General features: G+C 43.3%; 2 protein-coding genes across 3 annotated transcripts in view; both read left to right on the top strand.

The window, feature by feature from the left end:
- The window catches only part of LOC121877895 (ubiquitin conjugation factor E4 B-like), a 119703-nt gene extending 117242 nt beyond the window's left edge, over window positions 1-2461 (top strand). For both annotated transcript variants that reach the window (XM_042383841.1, XM_042383840.1), the window contains exon 26: window positions 342-2461. In XM_042383841.1, coding sequence (XP_042239775.1) covers window positions 342-409 — 68 coding nt within the window. In that variant the 3' untranslated portion in view covers window positions 410-2461. The remainder of the gene's footprint in view (window positions 1-341) is intronic.
- A 14979-nt stretch (window positions 2462-17440) lies between these two features.
- The window catches only part of LOC121877699 (CD63 antigen-like), a 30123-nt gene continuing 24305 nt past the window's right edge, over window positions 17441-23258 (top strand). The window contains exon 1 of the mRNA XM_042383523.1: window positions 17441-17607. Coding sequence (XP_042239457.1) covers window positions 17533-17607 — 75 coding nt within the window. The 5' untranslated portion in view covers window positions 17441-17532. The remainder of the gene's footprint in view (window positions 17608-23258) is intronic.

The following is a 23258-nucleotide window of genomic DNA, read 5'->3' as shown; positions in this document are numbered from 1 at the left end:
GTGGGAGATATTTAATATAAATAGAAAGGTATAGTCAGTGTGAAAAATTAAGCTGTGGTTGGTTCATGTATCATATTCATAGAAATCGACAGTTTTGTCTCATGTGGCAAATCTTTTAGAATGCGAGAATGAGTTGTGACTTCTATATTGCGGTGGTGTCAACATGAAGGTTTGGTGATCAAGTCAATTTCTTGTGAGACTCATCAGTGGCCACCTTTTTCAGTTTATTGATCAGTTAACTTTTTTCTGTAAAGTTCAAAGGAAACTCAGGAATAGAATCTTTTCAGTGTTGGGCATTTAAAGTAAATAATAGAAACTCATCTTACATTTTTCTCTTGCAGCTGAAGCACTGAAGAAGGAGATCAGTGACTGGATTGCAGCTAAAAGTAACCCAAAGAGTGCATCTTGAGGGCAGGATGACGATAGCTGGACTTGCTGTACGTGTTGTGGTGTCCAGGCCAGCTGACCATTCATCACCTTAGTTAATGGGTGTGTTCTCAGTGGTAGACTGTTGTGTGTGGATGTAAGGTGCACATCACAGAAAGTTGAAGCATGGCTACTCCTGCCTCTAAAGGGCTAAGTAGACTGTAAGTGTAAGACTGCTTGCCTTCCATCAATTTAGAAAGGTTCATTTTCATTCTGGCTTAAAATGGATGAGAATATGCAGCAGGGTGTTATTGATAATGTATATTGTCACTCATTGAATTTCACTGACACATTACTAATTATTATGTCAATAGAAAAATCTAGTTGTTATTACAATTAAGTAAAAAAAAATTTGGTTCTTTTTAGGAAAGTTGCAAAAATACAAAAAAAAACATTAGTGTAATTTTGTATACAGGTATTTCCATAAATTTTCTTAATTATTTTCACAATCTGTATTAAAGTATGGCAGCATATGTTATTAACTGATCAGAGGCTGGAAAAAATCTGAGTTTGGAATGAAGGAATGAGGACCAGCACTGGGACGCTTTCATGTGTATTCATTGCTATTCCTCATCTCCATCAAGTCCATTGCAAAACTCTTTTTTTTAAGTTTTGAGTGATATTCAATTCACATTTGTGTTAATTATGAATAATAAGTTTATTAATTTACAAAGTATGTAGTAATGTATTCTTGTGATGAGGGTAACTGACACATGGGCCTTATTTCATCCAAAAAATGTTGGTTAGCAATAGCCATCCTCATGTCTGATGTGTTCATAACCTCAGCTTGAGTGTGTGTGCCCAGGTGGAGACCTTGACACAATTATGGCCTTACACTGTCTGGGATTATGCAAGTTGACTTTTTCTTGCAAATTTGTAACTGTACTTCATCTGAGCATACACACTTATTTATGGCCTACTGTATGTGCATGAATTGTGTGACAGATAGTCATATGAGAAGGATTTCTAAAAATTTCAGTCACAGATATTTGACTCCAGCAGTGAGGTGTATGAGGGGAGTAATTATAAGCAGTGTGTCCATAACTTCATTGAATAGTCAAGCATTGCTCACCTGGTTGGGTTAACTCACTTGTGACCCCATGTTTGTGGGGTGGTCAGGGACACCCCCATTTTTATTTTATTTGTTCTTTGTACATTAAATCTTTTTCATTTGACAGGCGAATTCTGATCCTTCTTCATATACATAAGAAATAACTATTTGTAAACATAGTGACCAAATTTAAATTTTTTTATAATTTTTACAGTCTCACCCATGGGGAAACAGCCTTTAGGTCAAGGACTTGACCAGTTTGGGGTTCAGCTCAACTTAGGGATAAATACCTAGAGGACCATGTAGATCTATGGTAGGATCAGTGTGGACCTTCCATGGAACTCGGTTGTATGTGTGCAGAAACTATTAACAGCATGTAAACGTTGTGGAGATAATGGTCAAGGTGCTAAGATATACTTTAAATGGTGAACTTTCTGTATACAGTACTCAGTTACCTTAACATAAACAAAATCATTGTAGCTTGATCTGTAAAATATCACTAAAAATTTATGAATGAATTAGAAAATATTTTGTATATGTGAATTCTTATCTTTTCCTCGAGTGAAAACCCCTTGTCAAAAGTGGAATGCAACATATACTTAAACAAAAATTAAATATTGTTGAGGATGACTATCATAGTCAAAGACCAGTCTAACTTTTTTATTCACAAAATTGGGTTAGTAAGATAAACGGTGATGGTTAGTGAAATCATCCTAGTCCTTAGATCCGTGCTGGTTGTGCAGCCGTACTGTTCTGCAGATGTGTGCTGGTGTGCATAAGGTTGGGCATTCAGCCATCCTAGTATTTGGATCCCCAGACTTGCCAATTCCCTGCCCTGTAGTTTCCTGCATCAGTTGCAAGAAAGTTGGTGTAAGAAATTTTACCTTGTAGCTTTATTTTCTGCCAACTTGTTGTAAAATGAAGGATTTGAACTTTGTTTAAATTAGTATGTATGACTAAAAATTTAATAAATTCTTTAGTATATTATGTGTTTATTTGGAGAGCATATACATCATATTATATTGGATTGTCATTATATATATACCAGTACTTTATTAAACATTTTCTATCTGTTATGTTATATATGTGGAGTGACAGTTCCCTGGTAAAAAGGATTAATGTTATTAAGGCCCTATACATAAAACAATGACAGCAAATAAAGTCTGATCACAGGAGAGAACTCTTGTCTTTTGGATTGCCAAATGTGCACCTGCATAACATAAGTGATATCCCCTTCATCCGGAACAATTGGTACAGAGCACTTCCGCGGATGAGAGATTTCCGGCTAACCAGACGACTTTCTCATGCCTGGAAAAATTCCTTATCCCCGCAATCTTTTCTGGTTCCTGGGAAAAGTTTCCGGGTGTCTAAACTAGACATCTTGCACAAACAGAAACTAACCCACTTCCCCAGAAGGTTTCTGGGTGCTGGGGATGTTTTCCTGAGTCTAAACTACTGGAGTCCGTAAATGCAGTTCTAATTAAGTTAGAAACTCCATTTCTTTACTATAATAATCCAGAATAGTATATCTTAATTTTTTTTTTTTTTCAAATAAGTACCTGTACATGTTAATTTTAAAATTTAAAATTGTATGACACGGCCAAAGACTGGTATTTTCCACTCCCATGGAGATGTGGAGGATTGGTGGGTCTCATATTATTGACCTTCTGATGGAAAGTCAGGTCACCCTTTCTTGGGTGTGGGATTAGTAGGTCTCATAACCTGAAGATATCTTGAATAAACACGAAACCTAAAGTATTTTTTAGGGAGATTGTGATAAGTATAAGTATAAATGAGCAAAGTTGTATCCCATCAACTTTATGTTATATAACATTTTAAAATATGGAGTGAGAAAGCAGAAAGGTGTGGGTGATTCCAGAGATTTATCGGTAACATGCACCGGTGTTATCAAGCGCTCCTCAACAGCTGATATTTAACTCGCTACTAAGCAGTCAAACACAGCAAATTTGTCATACAATAAGACTCACTCCTCATGCTTGCTGTCTTAATTCCCATGTTGGAGTGTGGGGGGGGGGCTGTTGGAGAGTGTGCGTGTGATGTTGGTGAGTAATAATAATAAATAACGGTTTATTGAAAGAGCATGGCAGCCGGAAGACTGAAAATATACAGTTACATTATTGGGGAATGGGTCTCTCAATTGACAAATAATATACCTGTACAAGTAACATAAGTGATACAAATATGATATATAGAATAACAAGGTGGGGAGGTTATACTCCAAGGCATTTCAACATAGTAAGAGTGCAAAAAGGTAAGATTGATTGGGAGTGAATATACTGGTTGATTACGAGTTGTTGATAATTAATTTTTACAATAGCTGGCACTGGACTGTTCTTATAGCGATCAATAAGTGCTCGTGTGGGCTGGATGCAGTTGTGGTGTCGAACAGCATTTTGCAGACAAGGGATATCAGGTGGTAGTAGGAGCCGGTGTCGAGGATGATGCAGAAGCTTCTCACCACATTTGCAGATGAGGTCGTGGTGATGGTCAGAAAGAGCCGAGAGGGTCAGTGTGTTGAACGCTTCTTGATATGTGGAGTAGAAAGGGAAGAGAATAATCATACATGCCCTCTTTTGCACTTTTTCAAGGTGTTTATGTTGTGTGGCATAAAGGGAGGAAGACCAGGCAGGGGAGGCATAGGTGAGCTTGGGAAGTATGAATGTTGAGTAAACACTGAGGAGGTCGGGCGCAGGAACTCCAAGGAACTTGAGTCGGCGGAAGAGGTGGAGACGGAAACTGGAGGATTTGACAATTTCACTGACGTGTGTTTTCCAATTTAGTTTGTTATCTCTAGTGATGCCAAAGAGCTTAGTGGAGTCTACAACCTGGAGTGTGTTGGGGCCTAAAGTAATGGAAGGGGGTGGTACAACATCGGAGGAGAGGTGACATGCATAACCATGGTCTTGGTATGGTTGATGGTGACGTGGTTGTTGGTGGCCCAATTTGGAGACTGTTCAGTAAATACTAGAGGCCGTAGTTGGTAGCTTGGCACCGATCCAATGGGAGTCGCCCCAATACTCACATAGAGAAGCTCTTTAGGCATCATTGATAAGCATAATGGAAGCTACTACGTCCTATCCTTGGTGCCTTAGAGGCCAGGTGAATGACTGAGTGGATACAGCCTCAAGTTACATATTTGCTCCGTCACCAAGCAGTTCAGTATTGTATAAAGACTTCTTCAAAAACCGGACTCATAGCCTTTGTTGATCAAAATTCAGGTTCACATCAGGTCCCGCGCCTTCGGTGAAGCCAATTAAGGCGCACAGCCACAGATAACGCTTTCTTCCTTTTCCAGATGTAGTATATATAGTCGAAAGCTGACAAAATAATAAAAGCGATTAGTGAGGAAGCTTTTCATACTGCCAAATTGTTGAGGCTCGCAAGCACCTAATATCAGCATAAAACCCCAGCCAAGCACAAAACGTTCAAAGATTGCTGCGCATTGAGGTGATTGCAAATGGGCTCGAGCTCCATTTAAGGATTGTGGCTGGTTGACTTGGGCACTGGTGACACTGCACAGGTCTTCCAGAAGCTGGGCATCTTGCCGGCTGAGAGAAGCACTGACATGGAGCAAGGATTTTAGAGAGTTCCAGGAGAACCCCTGTAGAGTTTCACTGGTAAGCCAACGGGGGTGGTGGAGCGCCAAACTTCAGCTCCATCTCCAGACGTTTTGCTACTTCCAAACCTTCTTCCCAAACCAAGTCAGTGGAAAAGCGAGGCTGGCAGGTAAGCAGGGACTCCTGTGGCAAACCGGGAGCCGCCCGTACAATAAGCCCTAAAATGGTCGCTCGACTAGCCACGCCACCATTAAAGTGAGATGGCAAAGGAAAGGAGGTGTCCTATTGTTTAACACAGAGTTCTTAAGCCTACCACAACCACTTAATGCTGCTTGGTATGCTTAAGGTGTTGCAACTTCATAGTAGTGGACCTTTGAAGTGCATATTTCACGATAATTTGCTGCAAAGCGGACCCTAGCCGTTGTGGTCATTAAGATAAAAGCGCCGACCTCTGCCGCCTAAGTCTTTTGATCCAGGTGATCCAGGGCAAGTCAGCTGGTGTGATCTCACAGGCTTCCGGGAAAAAGTGGTAGTGCTTGCATACATGTACTGCAATGTAACCCTTTGAAAATCCACGCTACATCACACCGCAACTTCAGTCCAGGAGGTGAATCCATCCACCGCCCAAGACATTACTGAATCCAGCAACGCCTGTGGTGGCCATGACAGGCCTCTACTTGACTGGTAGTGGCATCTGACAAGAGCACTGATAGTGTGCTAAACCCTAAAGGAGGCATTGCCAGACGGCCGGTACCTGGCCCGCTGGCCAAAGCATAAGGTCATCGGCGCATTTCTAATCAGTGGGGAAGTTCACAACCCCGTGACAGCAGCTGGCCCTGGAATTAGTGGTGCCGCGCTTCGCCGAAGTACCAACTCGAAAAGTGGATTGATAAGAGTTTCTTTGCGGGTGAGCGCATGCGGCACACACGCGCCGAGTAGCAGAAAGTGGCACGATGGCCTGGCAATATCCACCCAGCTCCCGGATCAGCTGGGACCGAACATCCCCGGTGCATGACCGGCGAATTACCCCGGCAGAGAAAATTTCCGCGCCCACGTGAACGAAGGCATAAAGAGTTGATATCCTCAATATGGTACGCTTCAGGAACAATTTGCCAAGCTCTCACTACATCGCAACCATGTTGCCAGCCCACCGACCGACTGTAGCCTCCAGCCTGTCAAATTTATTAGCTGGCGAAGTGACGCCGGAGCAGTAAGAGGAAAACCCACATATCCGCGTGAACTTCAGTGTATTGGTACGGTCCGTCGAAAGTAGTGTATGTGGTGATGATGTGGTAAATGTGTTTTGTGTGTGTGTATGATGGGGTGAGATGTAGAGCAACCGAGCAGGAGGAGGGCCGCACATCAGTTTCCTCTCCTCTCACCAAGCTTAAATAATTGCATAGGAGAAGAATTTGATACCATAATTATCCTTAGAAATTCTCTGATATATTTCCAACAAGATATCCTTAACCAAATATTTTGATATGATACAATGACAAATCTACCTTACTATATAAATTAAGAAATAAAGATAACATTGTCAACAAAAACAGCTCTAATTTGTTAGACAACATTTTTTTATAAAAATAACCCCAATACTTTATCTAAAAATTTGCCAAACAAAATATACAGTATTGCCCTGTATGAAAAGATGTAATACAGCCATGTTTCAGCAAAGGAAAGACTGCGTGGTACTTTCCCAAGAGCTTAATACAGCTAACCATTTGATCGCAGAAATATATACCAACACCAAACCCAGTGCCGGAATACAAGGAACCCTACTTACGAACCAATGTGGAAGTTTAACAAAGCAAGAAGAAAACCCAGAAATTCAAGGCGTGGTGAGGTCAAACGATGAGCAGGACTGGGGATGTTGCGATATCCCAACCAACTCAAAGTTAGAGGAGAAGGGCATGCAGAGAGTTCCAGCAGGTTATGCGAGTCTCAATCCAAACCACGCTTAACGCTATGCAAAGTCGAAATTAAACGCCGAAAGTACGCAGTATCAGACCTGAGGCTTGAAGATGGTAGTTACACCGTACGCAACCCAGAGTGTTAAGAAAGTTGTGCAACGAGCTTGCTGCATCCCTAAAGATCCTGTTCTGTAAATGCCTGAGGAACGAATCCCCAGTGAATGGAAACTGGCTTATGAGTCCTATCTTCAAGAAGGCCATTTCCATCCAACAACAACTATAGACCGGTGAGCTCTGACCTGTAACAGCACAATTTGTATTATATAAATATTTACCCAAATGTATATTACCCATATATTCACAGAGCTCATTCATCCATGAGAATGAATCACTGGTAGTTGACATTTCCTCTGGGGAACAGGCTGGAATGCTGCTTGGTCAGCACAGTTCAACAACAACAACCTGACCGGTATCCTGTATGGCCTCAGCCTGACAACCCTCTCCCGGTGAGAGAGAGACTATCATATCACCCGTTACCCAGTGAACATATCACTGGCAGTCTCTATGTAAGTGTACTATGACATTTCCCTGAGCACAATATACTCTCAACTGAACTCTAGTACCTGAAAACTATATTTTTCTACTGAGAGAGAGGCTGATAAATATAAGAAAGAAAGGATGTGTAGCACTATTAGGGGCAGCAGCTGACCAGTTCGTACCACCCCTGAAGATGTGAATTACAATCAAAGCGCTTGGGGAACTTCGTGTTTCTTCTTCCTTGTGGTTATTATACCTAGACCATGCACCTACAGTGATTTCATTTTTACTTATATATACTGTATATATATATATATATATATATATATATATATATATATATATATATATATATATATATATATATATATATATATATTATATATATATATATATATATATATATATATATATATATATATATATATTATACATATATATATATATACATATATACTACTTTTATTACTTTTAATAACTAATATATATTTAATCTTCATCTCCAACTCACATAAATAAATATTTTTTTGCATTACTCTCTATGAGTGTAAAACGAGAGTCTTTATAAAGTGAGTGAAGCGCATAAATAGTCCCATATATGGACCCTCTTCCAAAATTTTTGGGTATCAAACAGGAAATTAGTGACCAGACTCTGGGTACCAGTCTTCTAATAATTCACAGGCAAAACCCGATATGAAAGAGGAACAGGAATTGCCAATGCCAAATAGAGTTAACATCGAATTCTTTAGCTACTTCAGAGAAAATTTCATTGATTCTCAATTTGAGGATTTATCCAGCAGAAACCAGCTCAGGTAACATTACCCATTGCTTCACCCGTTACTAATGCTAGTGCTTTAACTTGTAGTGGATTAACCCACAAACCACAACAAAATGGCAACAGGTGGTTTCTACCAAACCCACCGCCCACAACGCTGGTCAAATGGTAAGGCTGTGGGTGTGAGATTGTTTGTGTTCACGACTCAGATGTGGGGTGGAGAAGAAATCACACAATGTGCTCTCTGTATACATGTTGTATTGATGTACAATGCAGCTGTGCTGGAGCGCAGCATGGTTACAAGCGCGATGAGAGGCTTGCTGGGTGAGGATGCCTGAAGAAGGACCAGCTTAGGGTCGCCATGCTCCGGCGGATTTGGTGACCGCGGCGAGGAGGAGGAAGAGGTGCATGGCTGGTTGGTGCAGGTGAAAGTATTGCGGTCGCCAACGAGGTTAAGGTTTTAAAAAGCGTGTAAGCGGGCCTTAGTAGTTGATCCCCACTCGCGGATATATGGCGGCGCTAGCTGACCTAGGACCAGGCATACACTAATCACGGTCGTAGCTACTCAGCCACAAACAGCCAGGTAAATCTGACTACAATACTTCCCTCTCCAGGCGGTGAGACTTGCTTCTGCCCGCGGTTGCAGACATGTGAGGCAGAACGCGCGAGACAACGCAACAGCGATGAGCCGGTCGCCGGATACAACTGTCTAGATACACAATATCTGTGGAGTAAAGAGGGAGAAAAGGTGTGAGGCGATGAATGTTGTGCCTCACTGCGGTACAGAGTCGTCAGATGCGCCTGCTGGGGTGGCCCGGGCCTGAGCAGGCCGCCAGCAGAAGCGAGGCCGTGACAGCAGCTGGGTCCACAGCAGCAGGGTTCAGGACATAAGCAGGAGTACCTGAGGGAGAAAGAGGGGTGGTGGGCCACACTAGGAACAGCCACAGGAGAGCGCAAGGGTACTGCTGGGCTCGGCGTCTGAGGCAGGACGGTGTGTTGGTCCGCGTCAGGATCAGGGGCGGGGTTTGCGGGCCGGGTCAAGGCCTGAGGCAGGATGGGTGTGTTGGGGTCGGAAGAGGAGCGACTGCCTGCTTAGAGTAGCAGAGCTGCTTTAGGGTGTCTAACCCAGGTGTAGAGACAGTAGTTGCAGAGCCGATGAGAGCTGCTTCTGGATAAGCCAGTCTTCCATGTTGCTTGAAGACTGGAGCGTGATCAGCCTCCTCCATCCTGTGTGGCGCGACCGGGAGTCACCATTTAGGGGTTTTTGGGATGTTTGGTTCACACTCAGGATGGGGTGGAGAAAGGAAACTCACAATGTGCTCTCTGTATACATGTTGTATTGGATGTACAATGCAGCTTGGTGCTGGGAAGGCAGCATGGTTACAAGCGTGATGTAGAGAGAGCTGGTTGGTGAGGATGCTCAGAGAAGGACCAGCTTGTGGGTCGCCATGCTCGCCGGCGGGAGCGAGGACCGCCAGGCAGGCGGAGGAGGAGGAGGTGTTGTTGGCTGGTTGGTGTAGGTAGAGAGAGACAAGTCACCACGAGGCCAGGTCTTAAATAGCGGGGGTAGGCGTGGCTTAGTAGTTGACCCCCGCTCCGTGATGTATGGCGGTGCTGGTTGACCTAGACCACGAGGCATACACTGGGGAATTGGTGGGGTCGGCTACTCAGCGACAAACAGCGTTTGTAGGGGAGAAATTCACTACAAGGCTACTTCTAAATAACATTAAGGTACAAGAGTTTACAAGCGAGGATCCTGATTATACTAGTTCAGCATTTTTGCGTAAATGCGAAGATGTAATGAGAAATAACGATGTCACCAATGACGTAGATAAAATTTCATACGTCCTAAGCCTTATCAAAACCGGTAGTCTGGCAGCTAGAGGTAACTATGCTTCAGCCATTGACGAAGAAATGGATGATTATCCAACATTTAGGGAGCAATTCATTTCTTTTTTTTTGATTGGGCTCCAAAGGAGGTCCACTTTCTTGGATTTTTAAGATGGCAGAGAGCACAGGTGACACTGCTTGCACATGAAGCACAAGAAGCCCAAACTTGTGCGGGTCTCACTAAGATAGATGTCAGGTCTTACATGAATTCCTCAGATTGGTCCGATAAAAATGACAACATGTCTAAGGTAAATTTCTACAGAATTATTGAATTTCAACAGTTTATCTTGTCATCAAATGAACCCTTATGCAAGAAAGCCCAAAACAAAGAATTTAAAAAAGGGACGAAGCTTATACATTATGTAGAAGCAATTGCAGAACCCAAGGAAAATGTTCCTCGGGCATTGTCAATGGCACCAGTCACCAGCTTTAAGGGACAATCACAGTCTGTCACGGGAACCAAACACAAAAAAATACATTTCTGCAAAGTCTGCAAATGTAGGGGACATACCACAGAAAAATGATGGTTTGCAGGACTAGCAGATAAGTCCCCAGCCAGCCAGAGGCAGGATCGAAGGAAAGAGTCCTTGCAGGACTGTAGTGGATTCCTCCCCTACAAACGCTGTTTGCCGCTGAGTAGCCGACCCCGCGAATTCCCCAGTGTATGCCTCGTGGTCTAGGTCAACCAGCACCGCCTTACATGACGGAGGTCAACTATTAAGCCACGCCTACCTCCGCTATATAAGACCTGACCTCGTGGTGACCTACCTCTCTTTTCTACCTACACCAACCAGCAAGCAACACCTCCTCCTCCTGCCTGCCGGCCCTCGCTCCCGTCGGCGAGCATGGCGACCCACAAGCTGGTCCTCCTCTGAGCATCCTCACCAACCAGCTCTCTCTACATCACGCTTGTAACCACTCTGCCACTTCCCAGCACCAAGCTGCACTGTACATCCAATACAATATGTATACAGAGAGCACATTGTGAGCTTCCTTTCTCCATCCCATCCTGAGTGTGAACCAAATAACCCGTACCCCACAGGACCTAAGGATTTCAGATAGCCCTGCTAAACCAAAATCTACAAAGGGACATTACACAGGAAGTAAAATGTCTCCAAACACTAAAGGCACTCCGAATAAATGGTGTATAGTACATCAGTCTCCATACCACAACACAGAAGATTATAGAAATGTACAGCGTATGCGTCAAGAAATGGAAAATCGAAGGGAAACAACTATACAGCCTTCGGGGAAGAGGAGCGCGTTCAGCAACACGATCTAGGATAGCAACAACTGTTCAAGAAAACAACGCTTCCATCACCGGCTCATTAATTGCCGAGTTAAACAAAGTGGAAGTGTTGACTGTACCAGCGAGGATAGGTAACAATCAGTTATCCCTAGATATAGATACGGGGGCCTGTGCCAATGTTATCTCATTAAAGTTGTTCAATGAACTCCAGCGGCGATATCCTCCAAATAAGTGGCCAATAAGACCTACAGACATTCCTCTGTCCGGTGTGTCAGGAATCCAATTTGACATAGCGGGGATGATAACACTACCACTTCGTTTTTCTAGGTCCAGTAAAGCGTTTTTGGCGGATTTCTACATAGTTAAGGCATTTTCTTTGCCAGCGGACGGGGTTTACTTGGTCTGACCACTCTAAGGCAGAACAACATTAACGTTCAGCCATGAGATCAAACAATCACGCATAATTGTAAAACATATCACGCAATGCAAACTTCACATCCATTGCTTACTTCGGGTGTTCGTATAATAACTGCCTCGACAGGCGCGGGGGAGTCTTTGACACAGCAGCAATTAGTTACGGAGTCACTCTCTGAAACTCCACCTAGTGGCTCAAAGGACATTTCAGATGAAAGCAGCCAGAACTGGACTCTTTACGCCTGCTGTGTTAACTGGTGTACAACGGTTACATAGCCAGGAACTAACTAGAGTCACAGTACGTTTGCCAAATGTGAGTGAAGGAACAGATGTTGTTTGTCTAAGTGAAAGCTCACGAGTGAAAGGTTTGTCACTTGAGTCTACCTTAAGCACTGTTAGAATAGGATGTCTCACAGATTTCCTCGTTCTCAATAGAACTGGGGGACCCATAACCTTAAGAAAGGGATGTTGTTTAGGTCATTTCCTTGTTTATGACAAAGCGGTTGTCGAAGAGCCATTAGAATTACCAATAGGTAGTGTAACAGGGTAAATCGGACGAAAAATCACATAATTTAAATAATGTAGCGTTGATAGCGCCACACGTGAAAGTAGTCGATCATCCTCGAGGCAAAAGTGATCTTTTAGAATTACTCGCCGAATTCAAGGAAATTGTAGTGGACGTCTCCCCTACAAACTGCGTAGCTGCATCCCACCTGCGACGCCTTCCTTAGCAACCAAACGAGCGGCGTCACCAGATGCGCCGCCGTATCCTAGCAACCGAGCCAAAGACCGGTTACTTCTCGGGTTTTCCCAACATGACTCATAGAGGACTCACGGCTGCTGGGTATATAAGCTCTGTCTCTCCATTGAGATTCATTCTCGCCTCACTTCTACAACACGCAACACCTCCTCCTCCGCTGCTGCCTGGCGGCCCTCGCCTCTCCTCCGCCTGCCTGGCGGTCCTCGCTCCCGCCAGCGAGCATGGCGACCCACCAGCTGTCCTTCTCTGAGCTTCCTCACCAACCAGCTTTCTCATTCTGGTCTCTCTTCTTGAACAAGCAACACCTCCTCCAGCAAGCTCCACGCTGTCAGCATTCATTCAACCAGGAGGCCAGCAACAGGCAACATCTTCTCTAACGAAGCTCCTGCACATCTACCTCCTTCAACACGCTACTCACCGAACGTCTCTACTGAGCAGCTCCTCACCACACGGCACCTCCAGCACCAGACTGTCTATCATATAACTTATATTATACAAGAAAACCACCTTAGAGTTTCCATCCATCCTGAGTGCTAGACAACATTATACCACGAACTCCTACAAATGGTGACTCCCGGAGATTAGCACTCACACAGGATGGAGGAGACACTGATCACGCTCCCAGTCTTCAAGCAGCATAGAAGAATGGCTTATCCACACAGAAGCAGCTCTGTTACTCTAAGCAGACACCAGCTCCTCTTCCTGCCCCAAGCACCACATCCTGACGACCCCAGCACACCCGTCCTGCCTCAGACGCCGACCCCGGCCCAGCAGTAACCCCTGCCACCCCTGACGCGGCCTCTGTTCCTGAGTGCGGACCCACACACCCCTCTTTTCTCCCTCAGGTACTCCCTGCTAATGTCCTGCACCCTGCTGCTGTCGTGGACCCAGCTGCTGTCACGAGCCCTAATCCGCTTCTGCTGACGCAGCCCCTGCTCCTGACCCAGGCCCACACACCCCAGCAGGCGCATCTGACGACCCTGTACCTGTCGTGAGGGAAGCACAACATTCATCGCCTCCACACACCCTTTTTCTCCCTTCTCCCACAGATAGTGTGTATCTAGACAGTTGTATTTCAGCGATCGGCTCATTCACGCCATCGCCGTTGTCTCACATGAGGCATGCACCGCCCGGTCTGCCTCACATGTGCTAAGCAACTCTACAGACAACAAGTCTCCTACACCGCCTGGAGGGAAGGGGGAGTATTGTAGTGGACTTCTCCCCTACAACTGCGTAGCTGCATCCCACCTGCGACGCCTTCCTTAGCAACCAAACGAGCGGCGTCACCAGATGCGCCGCCGTATCCTAGCAACCGAGCAAAAGACCTGTTACTTCTCGGGTTTTCCCAACATGAATCATAGAGGACTCACGGCTGCTGGGTATATAAGCTCTGTCTCTCCATTGAGATTCATTCTAGCCTCTCTTCTACAACACGCAACACCTCCTCCTCCGCTGCCTGGCGGCTCTCGCCTCTCCTCCGCCTGCCTGGCGGTCTTCGCTCCCGCCAGCGAGCATGGCGACCCACCAGCTTTCCTTCTCTGAGCTTCCTCACCAACCAGCTCTCATTCTGGTCTCTCTTCTTGAACAAGCAACACCTCCAGCAAGCTCCACGCCGTCAGCATTCATTCAACCAGGAGGCCAGCAACAGGCAACATCTTCTCTAATGAAGCTCCTGCACATCTACCTCCTTCAACACGCTACTCACCGAACGTCTCTATTGAGCAGCTCCTCACCACACGGCACCTCCAGCACCAGACTGTCTATCATATAACTTATATTATACAAGAAAACCACATTAGAGTTTCCATCCATCCTGAGTGCTAGACAACATTATACCACGTAACCCTACAAAATTATAGCATTACCTGGAGAACCCCTAGGTAAAACAATGTTGACAAATCATCATATTCCACTCAAACCGGAAGCTAACCCAATCTACATCCCAGCATATAGGCTACCCCACAGCAGAAGAGTGGTAGTCCAGCAAATAGTACAAGACATGGTGGACCAAAAGGTGATCCAACCTTCCTCGTCACCATGGAACTCACCTTTATTTTTAGTTCTCAAGAAAGATGGAGGATGGAGACCAGTCATAGATTTTCGACGAGTCAACCAGACAGGTTCCCAATGCCTGTCCTAACTGACTTACTACCATGCCTGATGTATAAAGTGAAGTAGTAATGTGTTACAGGGGGTAATAACCGCCCATCAGGCATTATTTCTCAGTGTCCTTGGTTCTCCCATCAACTCAGGTCCCACGCAGTCGGAGTACCTTGCTGGGCGTCGTCCATTATCCCTGTGACCGTCCCACCATGTGAGATGATGACTACCCGCTATGCTATTCCACTGTGAACCTGTGGATTCCCAGCATACCACCCCAAATGAGTAGGAATAAATAAGGAAATGCTGAGAAACTCCGCAGTCCTCACTTGGAGCGACCTATAATGCCAGGCGTAGAAACAGTACTGGTATGTCTCTTGGTGAAACCCTAGTCTCTACCCACCGAGGGCGGTGTGCGAACGAGGTGCCTGATATGTTTACCTAGAAATTACAAGGAGTCCCATATTTGCAGGTGTGGAGTATAACAGGTGTGGTGAGCTGGTGCTACAGGGAGGTGAGATGGTGTTACTATGTATGATGACCTAAGGTGCTATATTCCATACAGGTGGAGCAGTCTGTCGTGTGGAGTGTTATTGTAAGAAGGGTAACCAAAATCATCGTTGCTCTTCTGAGGAAGGCCAACTCATTTGTATTTTACCGGAATGCAGTATGTTTTATAAGGAATACATCAGATAAGACATGCTATGGTTTCACCCTTCTTTTCCCTTATCGATCTGGTCAATGAAAAACCTAACCCAATGCCAAGTCCACTCTGCCCGCTACCTAACGAGCTACTGCCCAGGGGGGTCTGGTGGCAGCGACACCTTAGAAATTAAGAATAGAGTTAAGTTATCCCCTTAGACTTAGTGACCCCAGAATCTGGCAGTATACCAGAGACTAAGAAACCACCTAGAGTATGAAGATAAATACAACAATAGACAACACGGCTTCAGGAAAAACCGAGGCACCAACACTGCAATAGCCTTAATATACGAATCCATCGCAAATGCAGCCAGCAACAGAAACCAATGTAACATAGTACTTAGAGATGTCAGCAAAGCCTTCGACAAAGTATGGCATGAAGGGCTCAAATACAAGATCATTCAACTCACCATACCACCCAACATCACGGCTCTCTGCAATTTCCTTGACAACAGACAATGCAAACTCACCATCGACAACTACATAGGTCAAAACTTCACCCTCTACAGTAGAGTATCCCATGGCAGCAACATATCACCAACACTATGCACCATATATACAGCTGACATGCCCAAACCAAGAAACTCGGAGTACATTGCATATGCAGACGACGTAACCCAAATTATACAATACCCAGGGACAGAGTGAGGGTTGTAAACTCTTGGAACAATCTACCAGAGAGTGTTGTGACGGCACCGAGTGTGAGCACTTTCAAGACAAGACTTGACCAACACTGGAGCTGGTTCAGGTACATTCAGAAGCCGGTGCATGCCCAGTACTTGCCAACAGTGCATAACAGAGACGTGACCGATCGCCCGGGCGGCTAGGGAGCCGATCAGTGGTGAAGAGGATAAAAGCACTTGTAAATACACCAGCCATTAACATTTAAACATTGTTTAATTCGAAACAAAAAATCTACTCCCAGTTCAATTTACAACAACTGGCTTAAATAATGTATACAAAACTGATTATTGGTTGAGAGGAAAATTAGACTGACTGTTGGAGTTGAACATGGAGAGTGAAGGAAGTTAGTGAGAGGTCAAGATGTGACCTGACCTGGGCTGAAACTGACCAGGTGTAATTTCTCCCTGTATGGCGAATTATTTTTCTTTTGGATTCTTTAGTGTTGTTGTGTAGTCTCTATTTTTTCACCGACAGCAGGTAAAACATATATCATGTGTGGGGAACAGGTTGTTTGGTTCACACTCAGGATGGGATGGAGAAAGGAAACTCACAATGTGCTCTCTGTATACATGTTGTATTGGATGTACAATGCAGCTTGGTGCTGGGAAGGCAGCATGGTTACAAGTGTGATGTAGAGAGAGCTGGTTGGTGAGGGTGCTCAGAGGAGGACAGCTTGTGGGTCGCCATGCTCGCCGGCGGGAGCGAGGGCCGCCAGGCAGGAGGAGGAGGAGGAGGTGTTGCTGGCTGGTTGGTGTAGGTAGAAAAGAGAGGGGTCACCACGAATGCTTTCATCGATCGCATCTCCTTAATCGTCATTCAGGGAATATAAAAGAACTAAGATTTTGGATCAGCTCCGCCATTCATGATGAATAAATAGGAACCCAAAATGTTGGCATTAAATCAATATTTTATGAAACCATATGTTTACTGACTACTTTTACACTTTTTTTTAAGTGTAAAAATAGTCAGCAAACTTGTAGTGTCAGTGTCAATAATTGTCCGAAAATATTTATAAACAGCTTTACTGATAGTAGCATTACCAACTATATTAATATAAATAAGCGTTAAATGACAATAAGGGGATGTGTATAATATTTTCCTATTACTGGCAGCCATAAGGGAAATGTCATCATACTGTGGCAACCTTCTGAATCATGTGATCATGACTGTCTGAATCATCAACACAGACGTACGAAGTTTTGCACTATCCTTAAAAATAGACAATATGTTCGATTGATTTATATGCATAGAAGAAACTATTACAAAATAAGAATGTATAACTTGTAAAAAAATAATAAATTCTTAAACTATATTATATTTGGTTAATTAAGGCAGAGTGTACGAGAGTGGTGAAAAGTTTGCGACTGAGGGAGAGTGACCGAGTGACGCAGTGCTGACCGAGGAGAGGAGTAACTACAGTGTTCATACAGAGTTTAAGAACAAATTTACGAAAATGGCGAATCATAATCTTGGTTGTGGCCCTCTTACAGTCAAATACATGGTGTTTCTCTTCAACTTCATATTTTTCGTGAGTATTTATGATAGTTACGTGCTAAAACCTTATTTTGATATATATATATATATACTAGGTTCTTTTTCAGTGGGTACGGCAGTATGTTTTAAATGGCTGTGGTATATTATTTTTAATTATGTGTTAGAAGAAGTGTTTGATATTCTCCAGTGGTTATGTGTCTTTCAGCAGTTATGTGTCTTTTATTCGCCTTGGGTTACCTGTTGATCACGTGGTGTTCTAGAGCCTTCAAGGTCTCGTGTCACACAAAGGTTCACTACAGTACTGTCCCTTTTGTTAGTATTTAATAGAGAGCTTTTAATTCCTATGTTCAGTGATTTAATAGATTTTTAATTTATATCGGATAATTTTCTTGACTATTAAGCTATAGTCAGTTGGTCTTTCACTTAAACAGAAAAATAAAATTATTGCAGGAACACGAAAAATTTGGGTAAATTTTTACAAGTTGCCCATAATGGTTTTTGACATGAAACTTAGGTTTTGTCGATGTGTTTTGAACGATTCTGACTTATTTCGGCATTGTTTTACATTCACACAACTATAGAATCTTAAGAATTTCATCTTTGCAATCAGTAGTCTAGACAATTCTAAGACACTTTTCGTCTATGACATTTCCCACGCAAATGACTTGTATATACCCGGGGGTAGGGGGTCCAAAGAGGTGAGATGAGGTTAGGTTAGATAATTTTTAGGTAATTTGCGAGGGAAACGTCATAGAAGAAAAGTGGGTATTATTTTTGTCTAAATTATTGAGAGCTCTTAAGATTCTATGGTTGTGTGAAAGTAAAATTTTGCCTTCCTTTCTATTGTAAATGATTCGTAGTTTTTTTCAAGTTGCCCATAATGTCCCACAATATTTTGGGGTCCAGTACTAGGTGTATCTCATTTCTAACAACTTAGTAACGTTTCCGCTGCTAATGACTCGTTTTCGAGAAAATCACATAAATTTGTTTGATTATTGGCAGCTTGTAAAAATTTTCCGTATTATTGCATTCAATTGCCCCACAACATTTGGCATTGTTTTTAATATACGCATCATGTAGTTTAGACATTCTTAAAAAAATTTCTTGCTTAATATTGACGACTGACCCGCGGAGGTGTTATTTGTTTTGCTTTTTTTTTCTTACTCTATTTTCATCGGTCGCCTAGACGGGCACAACTTCATCTCGGCTGTAATGCGGTGGTGACAATCCTAGGATGTAAACAGCCAATCATATTGATGTATTTCAAAACACTCTGCTGCCCGATGCTCAGTGTATGTTTATAAACTGTTAGGTACGGGTGGCTGCTTTCATGTCCCCCAGAAAGTAAAATTCCATATCATTGTAAGTTCTTTGTTTAATATACTGTACTGGGGTCCTGGCTAGGAAGTTAGGCTAGGTTGGTGAGGTCTTCTAACAACTCTTCTGCTTGTTTTTCATATCAACTAAGGTGAGATTAAATTTAGCAATAACCAATTTTTAACACAATATCAAGTGTCCATTATAAAAAAAATTATAAACGTTTTCTGTGAAAAATTGGCTACGGGTCAGTTGTCAATAAAGTGGCTGGGGCCACGGGTCTGGTTAGGTTAGGTTTTTCTGGTGGTTTTTGATGTGTTCTGACCTCACTAGGGGAAAGGTCACGGCAGGGTTAGCTCCGGAGGGATAATTATCAGATATGGCCAGTGCTATGTGCGGTCTTGGGTATGAGAGTTTGTTGACCAAACTGGAGTGGTCTATTGAAGAATTGGCGAGGGCCAAGTTAGAAATTGAGAGGGCCACGTTGGAGAACCTGAAATTAAGGACAGAGCTGGCGAAGTTAAAAGGAGAGGCTGGACGAGTAAAGCCAGTGTCTGACGAAAAATCAAGCGAGTGGAAAATTGTGAGTAGTGGGAAGACAAAGCTGGTGGTGAAGAAGCACACGAAGGATACGACAACAACGACAACAACAGCTAAGTGTACCAACCCGTTCAGTCCCTTGATAGACGAATTGGACGTTAGTACAGTCAGGGGCAGGGATGACAAGGAAGGTATAAAACTTTAATTGTTGGTGACTCACAGGTAAGGTACATGGACAGGGCCTTTTGTGGTAAAAACAAAAATAGGATGAGGGTGTGTTTGCCAGGAGCTGGGGTGGGGGATATAATTGACAGGATGGACAATATCTTGTCTGGTAATGGGAACAAACCCATTATCTGCCTCAGTGCAGGAGGCAATGATATTGGCCGGTGTAGGAGCGAGGAACTTCTTGATAAGTTCAAGGCAGCCATAGATCGTATTAGGACTAAGGGAGGGATCCCTATCATATGCGGTGTCCTGCCTAGAAGGGGAGTTGGCAGTGAATGTTTGTCAAGGGCAGTTGGTGTCAACGGCCGTCTTGACAGATATTGCAAGTCAATATCAGTCCCATTCATTGACAACTGGGACAACTGGCAGAAGGGACCTTTATGCTAGGGATGGGGTGCACCTGTCTAGGGATGGAGTAGCAACCCTGGCTGGGACTCTAGAGGGGGCAGTTCAAAAGATATCGAAGTCTTTAAACTGCTAAGAGAACATATGGGCACGGGGGTGGAGGAGACTGCAGTGGGAGCGGGTAAACAAGGCGAAAGATTACAGGGAAATAGTGTTAGGAATGATGACAAAACTAAATTAGACAGAGGGAGTTTAAAACTAAACGCGGTAAGGGGAGGACTCAGAACACGACTAACTTAAATGTATACTACGCTAACATTAGAAGTATGAGAAACAAAATGGATGATATTACGGCCTTGGTATGTACCGAAGAAATCGATATAATTGCATTCACTGAAACATGGATCAACCTGAACCGCATTGAATTACCAGTGAATACAAATTGCGGGTTACAAACTGTTTCCATACCGATAGGCAGACCAGGAAAGGAGGTGGGTACCAATCTATGTTAGGGATAATCTGAAGTGTGAAATAAATAAAGGAAATAATACTTGAGAAAGGAATACGAAACAATTTGGATAGAATTAGCGTGATTAGGAAAAATTAATCACAGGAAGTGGTAATATATAGACCCCCAATCTTGATGGCGTCAATGGCTGACTTATCTGGAATGTAAATCTCATGGGGCTTCCATACAACAAAGTCTGTATAGTAAGCGATAACCTTGGCCAAATAGATTGGACTGACCTTACGGGTAACTCAGAATCAGGATTTTCACCGAGTCAGGACTGTGACTGCAAAATTAAACATATAACCCGAACCCTGCGGGGTAATAATATACTGGATTTGGTTCTGTCAGACAGAAAGCCTCATTAGCAATGTCGAGGTAGAGAGCGAACTTGCAAACAGCGATCACACAGAAATTAATCCCAGTTAGATTTTTCAGGGCAGGCGCCAAGGAAAATTCCACTAAATTACCAGATTTCAGAAGAACCGAAGCTTTTGACAGGTTTAAAGAGGCAGCTGAGAGAGAGAGGGTGGTTGGCGCTGGCCGTGAACCTGACAGATGCCATCGACCTGATATGAGATCTGACCATACAAAAACTCAGATCGTATCAACAATGACCCTAAATGGATAAATAATTATTTAAAGAACATCATTGGCCAAAGGAAGGCTATAGGTAGAAGGATAAATGTATAAATTCACCTCGACTATTAAGTAGGGTATTAGCGTAGCAGGGGGTTAAAACCGTAGATAAGGAGAGCAAAGAGGAATAATGAGGTAAGGATAACAAGGGAGGCGAAGACAAACCCCAAAGGATTCTACCAAATGTATCAAACTAAAACACGAGAAAAGATTGGACCAATACGGTCAGACTCCGGCGAGCTCACTGATAACGACGGAGAAATGAGCAATAATTTGAGTAAATATTTTTCAACAGTTTTCACCACCGAAAATTTAAACATGATACCCGAGGCACCGACTCTATTCAGAGATAGTGAAGAAAACAAATTAAGTGAGATTGTAGTGACTAGTAACGATGTTAGTAAGCAAATAGACAAACTAAAGCCTAATAAGTCACCTGGTCCCGATGAGATATTTGCCAGAGTATTAAAGGAATGTAAGGAAGAGCTTAGTATGCCCTTAGCAAAGTTGTTTAACATGTCCTTAAAAACAGGTGTAGTACCAGAATCCTGGAGGATAGCGAATGTAATACCGATTTTCAAGAAGGAGGATAGATCACTATCCTCTAACTACCGCCCAATCAGTCTAACATCAATAGTAGGCAAATTACTGGAAGCAATCATTTCAAACTCTATTCGAAACCACCTGGAGAAGCACAGATTGATCAATGATTCCCAGCATGGCTTCACAAGCGGATTCTTGCTAACTAATCTATTAACATTCTTTTCATCAGTTTTCGAATCGGTGGACGAGGGGCACAATTATGATGTGGTATATCTCGACTTTAGCAAAGCCTTTGACAGAGTCCCCTACAAAGACTAATTAGAAAGGTAGAAGTCATATCAAAGGTACATCCTTAAATGGATTAGGGCGTGGTTACAGGACAGGAAACAGCGAGTGAGCATTAACGGCACTAAGTCCCATTGGAGCAACGTCACAAGTGGAGTTCCCAAGGCTCAGTACTTGGACCATTATTATTTATTATATACATAAACGACATAGATATCGGCATAGACAGCAACATAAGTAAATTTGCTGATGACACTAAAATAGGACGTGTTATTAAATCTGACGAGGACTCGGCAAAACTACAGGAAGATCTAAACAAATTTTTCGAATGGTCTGAAAAATGGCAGATGAAATTCAACGTCGACAAATGTAAAGTACTCAGTATAGGAGATGTAAACAGGGAAACCAGATACCAGATGAACAACGATGCCATAGAGAAATCCGACTGCGAGAGAGATTTAGGAGTAATGATAAGTAGGAACCTTAAGCCAAGTAAACAAAGTGTTTTTGCTCGTAACAAGGCTAATAAAGTACTTGGGTTCATACAAAGGAGTGTTAGTTACAAGACTAGCGAGGTCATCCTAAAACTGTATCTTGCTCTTGTGAGACCACACCTGGATTACGCAGTTCAGTTCTGGTCACCGTATTACAGAATGGATATAGAATCCTTGGAAAGAATTCAGAGGAGAATGACAAGACTAATCCCGGGCATTAGGAACCTTGAGTATAGAGACAGGTTAAAGCATCTTAATTTGCACTCCCTCGAGAGACGTAGAGCGAGGGGCGACCTGATAGAGGTGTATAAGTGGAAGGCAGGGCTAAACAAAGGGACATTACAAAGGTACTCAAATTATCCAACCAGGAGCTTAACTCGTAACAATGGTTTTAAATTAGACAAATTTAGATTTAGGCGTGAAATCGGTAAACACTGGTTTGGAAACAGAGTAGTGGATGAATGGAACAAGTTACCAAATATCATCATTAACTCGAATACGTTGAATTGCTTCAAACATAGGTTGGATGCTCATATGAGCAATAGGGGTTGGGTGTAAACGGGACTGCCCAGTATGGGCCAATAGGCCCGCTGCAGTTTCCTCCATTCTTATGTTCTTATGTTCATTTCCGTCAGACAAAACGAGATTATTTTCTTCTGTGACACTTTTCTTGCATAAGAACATAAGGAGTCTGCAATAGGCCGGGTGGCCTGTGCATGGCAGCTCCAGTCGAGAGTTACTACCACTCTATCATCCATGAATCTATCTAGCCTCCCTTTAAAACTT

The sequence above is a fragment of the Homarus americanus genome, unplaced genomic scaffold, assembly GCF_018991925.1.
Source record: "Homarus americanus isolate GMGI-L3 unplaced genomic scaffold, GMGI_Hamer_2.0 scaffold24523, whole genome shotgun sequence".
Lineage (NCBI taxonomy): Eukaryota > Metazoa > Arthropoda > Malacostraca > Decapoda > Nephropidae > Homarus > Homarus americanus.
Note: the sequence above shows the minus strand (reverse complement) of the source record. Positions and strands in the feature narration are given on the sequence as shown.